Genomic DNA, 16,570 nt, shown 5'->3' with positions numbered 1-16,570 from the left:
AATATAACACCCCCTGTACCTAAAAACACTGTCTTTTCTCTCACAAATCTAGAGATGCTACACTGTGTCAATCTATGTCCTCTATGGGTAACATGTCCTCTTAGGGGATGGCAACAACAAAAACCGCAAACAGAGGAGCTGTTAGTATAGCTGGTAGAACAACTCTTTCAAAATCTTGCAAGAAGACAGCTGAAGTCCTGAAGCAAAAAGCTTGATTATTCTGTTGATTAAACTACTCTTCCAGCAACTTTTCATAGATATCACAGAAAACTTAAGGTTGGAACGGATCTCTGGAAGCAACCTAGTTCCACCTTCTGCTAACTTCTGTACAGCTAACTTAAAAATTGTGTCACATTACTCAGTCTTTATGATTACCAGAACTTGAGAGTTCAAAGCCTCTCTGGGCAACCGTGTAAAGAGTTTCCTTGCTAACGCCCAAACAAAATTTCCCTTCCTGTAACTTAATCATTGCCTCCTATCCTATCATTATACATCTCTGAAGTACATGGCTCCTTCTCTCTATGCTAAGGTCCAGAAAGTTAGCATGTGAATCAAAGCTCTCAAAAACTGGCAATGATGTATTTTCTGGACCTGGGTGCTTTTAATAACTCATTTGTTGACTTGCTTAAATGCAATGACTACTCTTGTTTAAAGAAATGCCACTAATGCTGGCTATAAAAAACTGCCATCTGTATATCACTACGCCAAATTAATTCACTTCAAGCACTGCTATATTGCCATCCCTTATCAAAAAGCCATTACAATTCATCAGTCAAGCATACTCTAAAAATAGCCAAATAGTTTAACAATTATATGTATGACAAATAACGTCCCCAAAATGAACGCCTTTACAGTAAATCCCTCAAAGGAGCTTTGAAAGAGCTGAATAACCCACATGTACACAACCTGCAGTGAGTGCAAACTTTACAGTAATCAACTGCTATCTTTGAAATCAATTTTCTATATTAGTTTTTCTTTGTGCAAATAAACTTATTAATGAAAAAAAAAAATCTGAAAAGCTAGCCTGAGGGATTTTTAACTGGAGCTTGAGAATAAGCTTTAGCATTCTGCAAGTAATGATCTGTATAGCAAGCAATCTGCCTGAAAATTTTAGACACTAGATCCTTTTTTTTTTATTTTATACATCCCAACAGATGTAATAGAGACTGTTTTCAACCTGTTGAGTAGTAACTGCAACTTAGAAGTATAACATTTGCATAGCAAAAAGAGCCAGCTGCATAATAGAGTTCCAGATTAGTAACCACCTAACACCCTGCACAGACAATGTGTTTTCACTTCTGTAAAACACTTTTCCAGTTAATTAGAAATCCAAGTCATGAAAGCCTTTTACCTTGTGGAATTGATGACTCCCCTTTGGAAGGTTTAGAGCTGCTAACTTGCACGTTCAGAAGCGTATCACCTGGTTAAGAGGTAGGAAGAGGCAGAGCTAGAGTAAATTTCTGCAGACAGCAGCACCTGTAAAACTACTTTAAGAGTATTCATTACTGGTATTTATAAAAAAAAAACAAAACTCCCACACACAATAACATTAATCAGTACCTCAAAGTAAATTAAGCCATCTCCAGGAAACTTAAGAGTGAAATTGATACTCAGTTTTTCATTGTGTTGATTCTTATAGACACGTAGAACTCAAAGGTGATTTACAGCCTATAAACTGAGTAGCTAGAGATTTCAAAGAATTCTAGCTAGTTTCCCAAGAATGGCAAGCAGAAATTTAAAACAGAAGCTGTTATTTTCCATCTAAGGGTAGCTATACATTTCTGAAATGCTTAGAGATACTTCTAATTTTTACCTTACCATGAAAACATTAGACACAGCTGATGCTCTTCAATTTATTCTGCTATTAGGTGATACATAAAAACATATGCTGCATAATGAAGTTTACAATAGTCATGGATAGCCACAGAGTATACAGACAGCTGGAATTACTGTTCCTTGAAGCTGTCTGTATGTAAATAATAGGAAAAAAAAAGAAAGCAGGAAACAATTTATCCAATTTCAAAGCACTGAGTCAAGATGCAAACAAGTCAATTAAAAAAAAAAAAACTGTTAAGCCCTGCAAGTTTCAATATGTTGTTACAAGGTACCAGATAGCAGCTAGACTCAGTCTTTTTGCTGCTTAGCTAGACTATAACTTCATTAAAGAGCTGAGTATATCAACAGATTAGAAATATGCCAGAAAGCTAAACTGTGTGTTTAAATTCTTTTAGCTTCCTAAACCACTTCTCATCTACAGCAAAGCATGAATTCCTATGCCTACACACTGCTTAAACCCATGAGACTACCTGAAACAGCAGCAGCTGTTGGAGCTAAAGCCTATTTCCTTATTGAAACCTCAGCTGCTACAATTGATTACTAAACTTCAGCCAGATGTGCCCCACCATCAGAAACCACTGTAGCATATGTACTAATAACAAACCAGACAGTGAAAAAGTCTACATATTAAGCAATGAATATAATCAGTGTAGAGAACTAGTCTAGCATAATAGGCATAATAACCTTCTCACAAGGAAGGGCTCAAAAATTTGAGTTGGTATTGCCTGCAAGAGTGCTGTGGGGTGAGTTTGAAGTTTCCAGGGAACATAATGGGCAGTGTTAGCAGAGCACAAAGGCAGGAATGGAGACACATGTCTGTGCAGCTACTGACATACCATGCCAGCATTGACAGAGCTCTGGTGTAGAGGCCATTGCCTCAGCCACTTACTCCAGGATGTCCTCTCCTGAGCTCTCACAAAACCGTAGCTCAAAAAGAGGGGGAGTTTTGCACAATGAAAATTATCTTTACATGGCTTAAAATCATTTCCTCAAGAGTTCCTCCAAATATATCTGCTATGCTTCCAAAACAGTCACTATTTAAGCATTCAAGAGACATCATCTTTCTAGAACTCTTTCACAGACCTCTTGACTTTCATACCTTTATTTTTTCTGAGACCAACAGGAAGTGATGGCGGAGGCATCAGCTGTTCAATGGATACAGTAGCTGTGTTTTCTGACCCTTGGGGATTTGATTCTCCTGAGCCACCATCAGTCAACACCTTGTCTCGCTTCCGCTGCTGTCGCTTTTCTCTGTTACTGATTTTAGTTTCCCAGGTTCCTAATATGTCCCCCAAAATGAAAACATGATTAAGTTAGAGAGCAAACAGGAAAGAGCTTTACCTTGTCTCATATCAAGCTGAAGTCTGAAAAAAGGTTCAGTTGAAAAATCACAGACCCAGCAGGCAACTTCAACATTAGCTGGAGAAAATGAACAACTGGCAGAAGGTAAGTTTTTTCCTGGATGCAATGCAATAGCACTTTGATTCCCAAAGCAAACAGGAATAACACGAGTTATTATATTATACATGACTATTCTCAGTTTCTATAAGTCTAACTGTAAGAAATACAGTTAAAATCATTAAATATTGTTTCACACATCAGATTTCCAGATCTAATATACAATTCTGGAGGTAGGACAAAATAAGTTTTCTGTGTTTATGAATCACAAACAAGTAATAGCATTTAAATCAAAGTACATCTAATCGATTTTTTGTGTGTTTGTGCTCAGTACCTTCATCAACTTCCTTTCCATCTAGGCGTGATGTATCTTGAACCGTTTTAGCATCTCCCTTTGATTTCTTTTTTTTCTTTGACTAGAATAAAAATAAAACATCTTATTAATTACTTAGTGATCACTCACTATATATTTAGAATAAAAAAAAAAGTCCAGGAGCAAACTTAAAACAGATTTTTTCTTAACACCCCTCTGTATGGACAGTCCCTTGAAAATGAAAGGACTACTAACCAATACTTATTCCTAAACATAAATTAAGACTGTTAAAGAGCATTAAAACCTTGTAGTGTACACAAATGGCAGATGGAGAGAAGTACTTATGCTACAGAGCACAAATCCTGATGGAAGAAGCAATGCTGATAGCATCACAATCACAGAGGAATAGGAACTGTTTGACAGACAGATCCCACTGGCAAAAACTGTATAGTTATATAGCAAGCAACAAAGAATGACAGTGATACCTTAAAATAGAAGCAAACAGAAACAAAACAAAAACACAAGTTGGTAAGAATTCCAGCACGGAAAATTACTTCAAAGCAGGAGCTGGGATTAGACCAATATGCATTTTTACTTATTTATTTTTATTTTAAAAGTTTCCACCTGTCATTGTTTCTTGGCTATGCAGGCAGAGATGAATGAATAGGAACAGAGATGACTACCCCTGCAAGCAGTTTTGGTGCAACAGGTATAATATAAAATGTTAAAAAGATACTACTTTAAAAAAAAAAAAAAGACCCTAGATATCTGGAGGGAGTATCTTGCAGAAAAACCTTTGAGTTTAACCTTTTGATAAGCTCAAGTGGTGGCAAATGACTCGCCTGCCTTTTTTGAAAGAAAAGAGTGCTACAAAGCTTTCTGATCTAGTGAAGAGGTGTGTAAGAACTACTAGATAAACCTGAAGGAAAAAAATATTTAAGTTTTTAAAGAAAGAAGGCTATCCACTCACATTAAATCACAACTTCCACTGATTTGCTGTCTCTGTATGTGAATACTCTAATAGAGATTTTTCAAGTATACTGAATGTCTTTCTGGACATCTAGAGTAAGACTAGCAGCTAGGTAATAGTTAATTACCAGCTTTTTACCTGAGTTCAGACTATGATTTGCAAGTCTTAGATGGCTAAGAACTGTACACCAATCTCTCTAGGTCTGGTAACAAATAAGTTATCACCACAGTTGTAGCAGAAATCTTATGGGTCCACCATGGTCTGCAGTGTGCATGCCTTTGAGTTTGCATGCCCCCAAAGCATCTTGTAGCTTCCACACAGGTATTGAAAGCAGTACAGCTTGTTAGTGCAGCCCCAGAGCTAATAAAAATGTCACTGCTTGTATGCAGTGCTGTGCCAACACACCTGTAACACTTACAGAACTGACTAGAGCAGTTAATTCACCACTTGCTGTACTAGGGGACCCTCAATATGCAAGCATCCAAACAGAATTATTTAACAAACTTGCTCAGTATAACCTACCTTTACCCACACACTGGCTGTATGACTTCTGAACAGTCTCTAAAAGAAAAGGATTCATTTCAAAAGCTACCTGAGAAGAATTGGTTCTAAGAACATGAACAAGCCAAATGATTTCTCAGAGCACCTTCCAAGTAAAGGATTAAGCATGACAGCAGATATGAAAGATGATTATGATTTGCTTCTTGCCACTTAGGCAAAGGAGAGGTTAGTGATCGCGTACCTTCGTCTTCCAGTCTCAGCTACACTGAGAATGGAAGCTGAGGTCTTAGAATCTCACATCCACAAAACCATCACCACTCATCTGGTCTTTGACATGAAGAGAACATGTCAGAAGACTTCACAAATCTTTCAGATAGCAGTTTAAGATGACTGCTTCTTCAAGTTATAACTGCAGTTGCTTAAGAAAATCACTTTTACAGAGATACTGACATTAAACACTACATTTCCTGATAAAAATATCAAAGCTTAATAGTTTTGAAAGTAAGATTTTAAAGACAGTCCTTGTTAGTAACAAAGATTGAGAATTTGAATATTGAAAATACATTTACTTTCCTAACCCGAGTTCCTAGAACTTAATCTAAGAAGCTGGAACTATGATCAGGTATCTAGCTTATTCAGCACCTGCCAAACCAAGTTCTGTAACCATCATTCTCCTGGTAACAAACTGACTGCTAAAGGTTAAAGATGTTAAAGTGTCTCGAGCAGCCTAGCCAATCACTTTGCAGGAGCCCTATTCATTCAAAGTGTCAGCTTCTGCAACAGAGAAAGCTGCCAATGTCGGGTCTGCCACCAGCCAAGGAGCACATGAGGAACTTGGCAGGCTTGCCAAAATTTATGTCTGTAAGATACATGGCCCCCCATGAAAGAACAAACTATAGAGGAATAAGTCCTTCTTCATTCTTAATGGTCTGTTTATTTCTAGTATTCAAGACAAGGCAGTCTTGTGTATTTTAAAAAAAAAAAAAATGGCAATAAAGTTTCAAGATTCTACAGTCTCATCCAGAGAATTTTTTTTAATACAGTCCCATATACTAAATGACTAAAAACCCTGTACTGCGGAAGTCACCAAAGTCAAAAAAAGGGAAGAAACTGTTCTATGTCAAGAGAATAATGAACTATATCAATCAGCCACAATCTAGACATTGCCCAAAGCTTCCCTTCCACACAAAGGAGAACAAGAGGACAAAACCTAAATGACTACCCTGAAAAAACACGCATGAAATTCACAAGGCTGTAACAGCTAACAAATACAGAAACACAAATGGAACTCTATTCTTCATCAAAAGCAAATATTTAAGCACAACTAAAAAAATCATACCCTTCAGGTCACAGATTATATGTATTTATATATCTGTATACATGCACACACTACTTAAAATCCTACCCGTCAGCTCCTACCGCCCACCTCAAGCCATACAAAGAACGAACACCTACACAGGACCCCTAACGTTTTTCTTAGCAGGCTTATAATGTTACCAACACAACAGTTGCCCCGAGAGGCTTAACCAAATAATTAGTGTCTGCAAAGTTACCCGTAGCTTAAAGCAAGTACTTGGGGCTGTTTTTAATTGAAGGGTAATAATCAACTCCCGAGGCAAACATGCTTCCCCAAAGTGATATGAAAACAATCTGTTGAACGAGCATCAGAAATCCATGTGGTGGTACCAATCTCCTGCAGCTTTCATTTAACATTTCAACATTCAATTTTAAGGTAAAGCTCAGGTTGAGTATTGAAACACCTTACCTGCCTGGAAACATGCTTAAGATAAAGTGAAAGTTAAGAATAAAAATGTGGTTGTTCCTTCAGGATCACATTTTGTTCTGTTCTTGAAAAGAACAGTTTGATACATGACTCATGGAGAAGAGAAAGAAGTATGCTGCATGAAATTTTAAGGTGACGCCATTTTACAGAAAAGCCAATTTGTCAATGATGAAAGCTTTCAGAGTACTACAGCCAACTGACACGATACAATTAACTTTTTGATAGTTTTCTTTTTGCCAACATACTAACTGAAAAAAAAAAAAGGGTAGTCAAGTAAGTTAATTAGAGCTTGAGTGAGCTAAACAAATTACAGTAATGAAATAATGTTTTCTTTCTCCAATACTCCTCAGTATAGTTAGAACAAATGCATTTTGTGAAGGAAATAATTCTATTAGTTCTCAAATATATCAAATGATTTAAGTCAGTTTACTTTGTCAAAACATACATATGTACATATTTAAAGGATTTTAAGAATGAATTTTTATCATTCCTAATAGTAAAAAAATAAAACAAAAAATACAATGTTTACCAGATCAGAACAAAACTGGTAGCCCAGCCTTCACTGTAGCATAAGCCAGATGTATTAATATTTTTAGAAAATGATGTCAGTAAAAAAATTTCATGCACAACGTTATCAAAAGAACCAAAATAAAGTTTTGGTCAGGGGCCTATCATAAATATATCTACGTTGCCCAGAAGAAACAGCATTTATGACAAAGCTAGAAGAGATCAGTCCTCACAGGACAAAAACCCAACATTTTATGTACAAGGTAGCCATACTAAAGACAGCTTCAGATCAAGCTTTAAAAAGATGTTCTAATGCAGCTGTTCAATTTGCACAAGAAAGCTCACACCAGACTTCAAAGCCTGTGTTTGTCATCAGAAATTAAGATCCCTAATCACTAATGGATACATCTGACAAAAGAAATAAGCACGCACGTGCTCTTAATCCTTTGAATAGTAGTCCCTCGATTGTTGGGCCATTTACAAGCCACTTAACAATACTATCATTATGCTACTTCTCCACAGAAACCCACAAAGATTAAACACAGACTTAATTTCTGTCGGTTTAACATCTTCAAACTGCGAACAATGGCATCAGCGTTTAGCATGGGGGTTTGTTTTGCTTGATGCAAACACTCCACGATAAGGCATAATCTCAGAAGCTGAGAAAATATATTAGCTCCTTCCAACAGAGCACTAGATTAATACTCTTCATAGTAAAAAACATGCCCTGCCCCCCCCCCCCCCCCCCCGAAAAATAATTGGATTTCCTACCACAAATTTTAGATATTTAGATGTTGAAGTTAACATGCATTAAACTTCAACATTTTAATTTCAAGTACATAACTGACCTTTTCATTCTTCTTTTCTGCATCCAAAGGTTGCTTTGTATTTTCTTTACAGACAGGCTGTATTATTTCATCCTCAGATACATCAAGGAAAGACCGTCCATTAGGCTGTGTGAACAGTAAATATAAATAATAAAAAAAATGGAGAAAGCAGATGAAGCAAAGCTTCGCCTATGAGATTATTGAAATGCAACTATTTGACTGCAAAATGCCTGCAAGATGGAGTAAAATCCACAGAATTTTGGATAAGCACTCAAAATATCCACTGCAGTTCTGTATTTACCATGTGTATGAATGAGAATGGAAAGAAATTAGAATTCTCCTCATTTCATCTCAATCTTATTCAATAGAGGAATTACTTACTGAAAGAAATTTCTGTAAGTTACCAGCTTTGAGACCAGCGACATCTGTACATGCCATGAGTTATCTAATTAAATGAACATGCTTAGCACTTTGTGGCAGCTTGAATTTTTCAAATCATTCCGAGCTGGAATAAATTTCTTCACTTTATTCCCCAACTACCCATGCGTAACCCTCACAGCTCACTTACTTGACAAGTTAAACTTCCATAGTAGAACAGAAATTAGAAGTTAAACATGCAGCATGAACAAAGAACATCCTGTTGTTCTTTTCAGATGGTCAGACTCAAGTGTAGTCATCACATCAGCCAACTATTTTCCCTTCCACAGTAATTAAAGGAAGGAAATTAGCATGTATTACTTTCCAAAAGTTTCTATGATGAAGTTAAAAATCTGGACAGTCCTAAATCTTATCATCACTTTGACAGCAGAGGCATATGCCTCAGCTTACATATTCCCTATGCAAAAATACAGTAATTTCTTTAATGTTCCCAAAAACTGAAGAGTAAAGTTGTGTTGAAGAGGATTAAACTACCTGAAGTTTTATACTGCTATTAGCCATTACTCTCACTGAGAGAAATGCAACTGCTAAAGGTATTAATTGATACTAGGTCCACACAACAAGTTTCTTGTTATTCATAATGATTCAGGTATTTAATTTTCACTCTAATTTAGTGTGTTAAGCATAAGTAACCGCTCTTCTTCATATTTGCTTTAATGTCTGGGTCAAATGTATTTCCTGTGCAAGACATCTATTTAAATAAAGCTTAAACCAATCCATGCATTGTTCTTAGTTATTCTGTTTATTAAAAAACATGAGCTACCTTAAGTTCGCATTAAACCAACCTGACTGCTGTGAAGTAAAAGGCTACATTACAAACTTAGTGTGACCTACTCCTTTAAATACCAGATCTGCCCCTCTTCTTAACTGGGAAGGGAATTATTTCTTGCCATTTTATATTATGCTTACAGAGCACCCCTGGCACCAGTGAGTATCATAGTATTGCTTACTGTAGTTAGCTAGCATGCCAACTTGTTATTTGTAACTATTAATAGAAATTGAAAGATCAGATCACCTAACCCCTCTCCTCCTGCAACAGCTGGCTTTAAACTAGACCTTTTATATCTAGCACACTACACTTCTTCCCATGGCGTTCTGAAAAATCATTTTATAGATCCATCTCTCCAAAGCCTGTCCAGAAGTTCCTCTCCACAAAGCTCACAGTGCAAGACTCCACAGGGATACCAAAGATCTGATGTTCAGTCTTGACAATAACCCACTGCCAAAATCAGTTCTCAAACCTATTTTTCCAGATGCCATACAGACAGCTATGTTGTTAGTGGTGCAATGTCTTTTTAAAATCCATGATGTTTAAGATTGTAAGGTGGAAAAAGAATCTCTACATTATTTACTAGTATGTCAAGATAACAGATTTGCTGCATTATTCTCGTATTGCTATTGGACTTGTGTCAGAAATGTTTACAGCTAGCTAACTTCTTTTAATTCTGTACATTGCTTTGCTCCTTTGGTATAACATACGTACCTTAAGTTTATATCACTGTCTTTATCCCTCTCAAATCTTCAACACAGAATGTTTAATATATTGAATTTGTAAAACCTTCAGCCATTTCTCTTAAGTACTAAACTAATTCATATCCATTAAGAACCCTCCAGAAAAATTCATCCACATGACTGCTTAAAACACTGTCTGATCATCTGATTGCGGAGCCCATGACCATTAGAAATAAGGTTAAAAGCCTGAACTGTCATACATTTCTCCCTGAATATTTGCATTATTTGCCTTTTTGGTGGAAGCTTTCCACATTTTATTTCTACCCACAGATGAATCATAGACTTTTAACCAAAATTCATGTGACCATTTTTGGGTATAACAGAGATAGTAACAGAAGCGGGAAAGAAAAAAGCTTTTCCAGAGTATTGAGAAGTGTTTCTTTTAAAAGGCAACTACAGCTAAAGACGCAAAGTTTAGAACCTCCACCAATAATATTAATTCACTTAGATTGGTCAAGTTATTATATGCCATCTTTTTTCCCTTTGTCCTAACTGCTATAGTGAAGATGTGACAGCAGAAATAATGCTGTCAATAACAATATTGACTTCTGAACACACTTCTGGACTTGCCTGCTGATCTTAAAACTCCAGTATTTAAACAACCCTTTTTCCACACCCATTCCTCTTTGAGGGCGTTAAGGTAACCCAGAAGCAGAATAGAGGTTTTGCTGACACTAAGTGCTGAAGGGAAACATATTGCTCTCTAAATACAGTACAATGCTACGCATACCTCAGTTTCACACTGCAAAAAGCAGTAATGAAATTGCTATCATTCAAGTTTTACAAGGCCATATTAGCCAAAGTCCTTAGTTACACATTACAAAGCTACGCCTACTTACAGTTTTTTTGGCCAATGAAAGAATCCATTTAGCACTATTTTCTGTAAGCTTTTCTTAAGACAGAAACTAAGCAATTTTCTCTGCAAGCCCTGGACAAGCCTACAGCCTTATTACTGCTGCAGTTTGACAGGTACAACACGTGAGTATCAGTTAAAAGTATGAAAAAGTCTTTGTGTGGTCTATTTCTAAGTGTAATAAGCAGAGCCTGAAAAGTTCTTTCAAGCAGGCCAAGTAAGACTCTTTCTCAAATGAATGCCAATGCTTGTATCAAAATTAAACTTCAGTGTGTAGCCTTTACTGTTCTGGCATACTTCAAACAATAGGAAATAGATTGTCAGCTTGGTGTTTTCTGCATCTGTAAATAAATGGGATGAATGGCTGTCTATAAGCTGTAGCTCAATGCAGATTATTACTCTTAAGTTTCTATGGTGTTTTCCAGACTGTACAGAAACCATGTAAGATCAGTTTCACCTTTTTCTTCTGAAGATTTAAAATGCAGAAGAGAGGAACAGGAATTACTCACAAGGGAAAGGAAATAAAATCAAAGATCAGGAGATTTTTAGATAGGAAAAAAAAATCTTAATAGGGGCTAAAGAGCTCTGAGATGGAAGACAAAGTGAGGAAAGAGAGACAAACTAAGGAAAGAGAGAAAGGGGCTTGAGGTTTTCTGCACATCTACAGAAAGAATCTGAAGTGAGGATACCATGACGCTACCTTGCTCCAAGCTGCTGGAAGAAGCCAGGACTGGCTCTCTGAATGATTTAGCATTCATGAGCACTGAGTTCAATCTCAGTCTACCCACAGCAAGTCATTAAACAGAACACCACAGCTACTACAGCATCCAGTCAACTCCCTGCTATTCAACTCCACATCGTACTAAAAATATCAGTTAAATTGTACTGTACCTACAAAGGAACCAAATAAATCCAAACAAGAAACAAAGCAGTAATATTCTTCCTCAGAAAGGGAATGGTGGAGAACATTTCTGATCCTGACTGATGAGAGTATACATCACCCGCCCCACAATGAGCTCAGTAACCCTACATTAAAGTAACCCTACGGCTTTTAATTAGACATCTGGAGTGTGCTTTTTAATCCTCCAGACCAGTTGCTCTAAGCTTTCTGTAATGCCTGTAATGGAAATCTAGACCCTGGCATAGCAAACCCTCTGGTAAATCTACTGATAATAGGCTTACTCTTTTTCCTTCACAGACCTCATTATTAGCACGAGTGTACAAAAATACAAGATGAAACCGCTACACAGCCTTCGGTAGGATTTTTTGCTGCTTCTCTAAATTTTGAATGATTTTCATGGTGAAACAAGTCAGAAAATCTTGGAACGTGCTAATACAGTTCCCCGTGAACTTATGTTGGATAACGAGCATGAGGCAGGCCTATTTAACTTCACTGCCGATACAAACTTATTTGCACTGTAGTTAATGATTCAGGTTTTTCATTTTCTTTCCTGCAAAGTTTTTTTAAATCTTATCTCTGCACTGAAATAATGGATACAAAGTACTACGAAAATAACTTTGCAAATCTCAAGAATACAGAATGATATCTTGACAGATGAAAAACTCTTTTACTCTTTTTTTGACTATGAAACTATTTGCTCTTCCTTAGCCTTAACTTTCACTATTTTGTGCCTGAGTAAACCAAGCTGGAAACAATACAAGTATTTATATTCTCTGAAAATGTCAGCTAGTTAAGTTTATACACAATTAATACAAAGCTTGCTTTTATAAAGCCCTACACTGCAGAACATTGTCAATACTACATCTATTTCTTCACTCACTCTTCTGTTCGGGCATTTTTCAGTGTCTCCAATGATGACTTGCAAGAGTTTATGTTTTGTTTTTATACTGGAGTTTAAATAAAACAAGAAAAATCTGGATTAATTCCGGGATTGGTCTGTTTTCTAGAAAGCAAAACAGATCCATTAAGCCTTGGAGGATGTCCCTTTCAGGATAGGGAAAAAACACTGCATCTTTACCGTGTCTTCTTCAAAATGGAGACCTAGCAACATTTGAAAAATTCTGAATCACAGTGCTTCCTCTTCTCGGGGCTTAGTTATTAGCCTACTGCTACTTGCAGAATCAGCTCCAGTGAGTTTCAGAAGTTCAAAGACAGTTTGGTGGTAAATACAGAGTTTTGTAATTTTTTATGGAGAGAAAACTAAAATATCTTAAACAAAACTTCTCAAGTCTCAGCATTGCCATAGAACCAAACGAAGGTACAACCCCTTTCTGTACCTCCTTTTTCTGGTCATTAGGCAAACAATTCATACTACATTTTGCACTATATAATTAAAAGACATAGTTGTAAAAGGCAGGGGACATCTGCTGCACTTTCATTCGTATAATCCATTTGGACGTAAATAGGATTACAAACATATCAACAACATAAAAGCTATTGAAGCAATCCCTTCCAAGTCCCAAAACTATGATAATTGGAAGCTTGAAAAGGACAGCTGATAATTTCTGCATTCAATTAATTTCCTCATGAAAACGCTGTCAAAGACACAAGATTCCTACATCACAGACTGAGGATTAAAATAAAGGACAGTCACGATCTGTTTTTAAGGGGCTGCTGAGAGACAGATTTCCTTATTAAAGGAGATGATCCTTTCTGTAACAACTGAGACGTGTTCCTAATGAGGCAAATTCACCACAAGCCTGGTGTTAACGTGTCCTGCCGAAAAGGCGCAGCAGAAAGCCTTACTCAAGTTTGAATCATCGCAGCCTTTACGAGGCTTCCAACAGCCTGTACCTGCCTGGACCGAGACTCCTGCCTTGAAATGCTGAACCGCGTAAGGTCTCTGCTACCAGCTCCTGCTCCAGTAAGCTTACGACTGGTAGTAAAAAGACAATACTGACAGTAAAAATTCAACAGTACAGTGTGCATACATAACCCATGGCTCCATTAAAAAGGCAGGGAACCCTCTCCTCCTTTCCCAGGAGGAAAAAAGCATCGTTTTCACCTCAATGTTGTTCCTCCGGGTTTCCAAAGCCCCCGGGCAGCCCGGAGGGATCCCGGCAGATGCCACCGGGGTGAACCCCACTACCTCGGACCCTGTCCCCCCCTTCCCCGGCGGTGCCCGGGGCTCCGTGGCCGAGTCTCCCCGGCTCCCCGCTCACCCTCGCCGCTTTCTCGGGCAGCTTCTTCTTGCTCCTCTTCTTCTGCTCGTCGCCCTTCAGCACCAGCTGCCCCGCCGCCTTGCCCGGCCCCCCGCCGCCTGTCAGGGCCGCCGCCGCCGCCTCGTCGCCCTTCCTCTCGGCCCGGCCGGCCGCTGCCTTCCTGCGGAGGCCGCTCCCGCAGGCCAGGGCCAGCAGCAGCCCGAGCAGCCCGAGCCCCAGCGCGGCCGGCAGCCCCAGGGCGAGCCAGGTGGGCAGGCCGTGCGGGTCGAGGCCCAGCTCCAGGCCCAGCTCGGCTCGCAGCAGGCCCAGGCCTCCCGCCAGCGCGTCCCGCACCCGGGCCGCCGTCTCCTCGGCCTGCTGGGCCGCCGCCTGCTGCCAGCCGCCCGCGGCCATCGCCGCCCCTCGCAGGCACGAAGGGGACCCGAGGCGGGCGCTCAGGCCGAGCGCATCGCGGCCACCGCCTTACGGACGGCGCTGAGGGGGGGACGCGGAGCCGCGCCGAGCCTCCGCGGGACGCGGCAGCCTCTGCCCCGGAGGCAGCCGGGTCTCCTCCTCTTCCTCCTCCTTCCTCCTCCCCGCAACGTCAGCGCCCCGCCGCCATCTCCGCCCCCTCGGCGGCGGCCGCTTCCCTCCTCCTCCTCCTCCTCCTCCTCCTCCTCCTCCTCCTCCTCCTCCTCCTCCTCCTTCCTCCTCGGCCCCGGGAGGCGGCCTCGACGTGGCAGCCGCTGAGCGAGGCCGGGCGCCGCCCGGTGGCGGCGGGGAGGAGGCTCCGAGGGGCTCGGGGGTCGTGGTGCTGAGGGAGGGAGGTAGGGACAAGGCAGCGACCCCTCTGTGAGCAGCCGGGGCGCCTTTCCACCGGTGTTAGATCGCCTTCATGTTGCTTTGTAGTCGCCCCGAAGAGGCGTGGGTGCGTTAATTAATGGTTTGTCTCCGCTCTTACCAACACCAAAGCCGTCCCCGGTTCTTCTTGGCCTACAGATGTCAGCAGGGGTTTTGTTCTGTAGGGAAAGCCTTCCTGCGCCTCCCCAAACCGCAGAAGGCCCCAGGGCCCCGGTGCTTGTGCAACGCCTGGGATTGTGCCGCCACCCCAGCGGGAGCACCTCTGGTCCTGAGCCTCGCACGCCCCACGCCGAACGTGCGAACTGGCACGTACCTGTGTGCAGGTACAGGGAGCAGCCGAAGCCAGCCACGAGGCAACCCACGGGTTCCTGGGATGGGCAGCGAGATGCTGCCTCCCGTCCCGCTTCAGAGGCCCGTGTCGTGGACCTTCAGAGGCCTTCTCTTTCATATAGAAGGTTTTTAAACATGTCACTGAAAAATCGGTGTAATTTCGAAATATACTAGCCAAGGTAGCATAACAACGTAGATGCTTTCCAAGTGCCGTATTTCCTAAGATCTCAACTCCCACAGCTGGCTTAATATGTGGAATTAATTGGTGAGCTTTATGTAAAATACTGTCAGAACTCCAAAGCTTAATTTATCTATGCACTTTAAAAATGAGCTCCAAAAAATTTGATCCTGAATGCATGTCATGTCTTTATTTTTATTTTTCAGAAACCTGGTCTCACAGCGTCCAGGGTGCCTGCAGAATTATAGATGTCAGACCCCAGGAGCTGACATGGTCGAGAAGCTTTACTGCAACTTTAGTCTTCTGCAGTGGGACGTTGCTGGAAGCTAACACCTCGTCCCATTCTTTCAGCTTGCATCTTATAAAGGGTGTTCATCTCTCATAGTCTGGCAGAAAGCAGCCTGCGTGGGATACTTGAAATCTGAAATGTAGTAAAATAACATTTGTTTGTTTAAACAGCACAGCTTACAATGTTTTTGTATACTGGTAACTTTGCCGTATTTTGTAAAGTAAGTATATTTTCATACACAGTATTTATGTTTTAAAAGTTCATAGAGTTCTTTGTAAAGTATTTCAAAAGTGCTCTTGAGATTTTTTTTATTATTATGCCACCTTTAAACAGGCAGTCAAGTGCTACTTTTCTAATTGACTTAAGTTGGAATGAAAGGTATTGCTGCACATAGTTGTAGCAACTATCTAAGGCAGAACACCTTAGTAATAGCTATATATTTTAAAATTAACTTAATTAAAAGCCCTACTACTTTGTTTTCTGTGCTTTTACGCTTCAGCATAGACTATACATATGTATTGGAAAATGTTAGCTACCATGGTACAGGCAGTTGCACAGCTGAGCCCCCCCTAACATGCCAAATACATTCTCATTCTGTAAGTAGTTGCTTACGTTAGATACTGGCCTATATTGATAGGGGTGGCAGAACAGTGATCACGTAGTTTTAGTACAAAATACATCGTCTGAAAAGCACATGCAAATCTGAAAACATTGTTTGGCTACCACTGATGTTTTTTTAAAACTCAGGCCATAGAACATAGATTTTCATCATTTTAAAGTTACCTAGGCAAGAAAACACTGCCAAGAACCTGATCAATCTCAATCGCAAAATATAAGCGGTTGAATTTAAGATCGTCTGAAGTTTTTGTGGC

The 16,570-nt window shown here is 39.9% G+C and overlaps 1 protein-coding gene and 1 long non-coding RNA gene across 2 annotated transcripts in view; one reads left to right on the top strand and one right to left on the bottom strand.

The window, feature by feature from the left end:
- MTDH (metadherin) overlaps nucleotides 1–14,488 on the bottom strand; it is a 33,129-nt gene extending 18,641 nt beyond the window's left edge. Inside the window, exons 1-5 of the mRNA XM_035317404.1 lie at nucleotides 14,062–14,488; nucleotides 8,157–8,261; nucleotides 3,569–3,650; nucleotides 2,936–3,115; nucleotides 1,352–1,420 (exon numbers count right to left, since the gene is read on the bottom strand). Coding sequence (XP_035173295.1) covers nucleotides 1,352–1,420; nucleotides 2,936–3,115; nucleotides 3,569–3,650; nucleotides 8,157–8,261; nucleotides 14,062–14,454 — 829 coding nt within the window. The 5' untranslated portion in view covers nucleotides 14,455–14,488. The remainder of the gene's footprint in view (nucleotides 1–1,351; nucleotides 1,421–2,935; nucleotides 3,116–3,568; nucleotides 3,651–8,156; nucleotides 8,262–14,061) is intronic.
- A 598-nt stretch (nucleotides 14,489–15,086) lies between these two features.
- Nucleotides 15,087–16,172, top strand: LOC118161770. Its single transcript, XR_004748157.1, has 2 exons — nucleotides 15,087–15,410; nucleotides 15,616–16,172. It is a non-coding gene; the product is annotated as an uncharacterized LOC118161770 (long non-coding RNA).
- Nucleotides 16,173–16,570: the final 398 nt, after the last annotated feature.

The sequence above is a fragment of the Oxyura jamaicensis genome, chromosome 2 (genome assembly GCF_011077185.1).
Source record: "Oxyura jamaicensis isolate SHBP4307 breed ruddy duck chromosome 2, BPBGC_Ojam_1.0, whole genome shotgun sequence".
In the NCBI taxonomy this organism is placed as follows: Eukaryota; Metazoa; Chordata; class Aves; order Anseriformes; family Anatidae; genus Oxyura; species Oxyura jamaicensis.
Note: the sequence above shows the minus strand (reverse complement) of the source record. Positions and strands in the feature narration are given on the sequence as shown.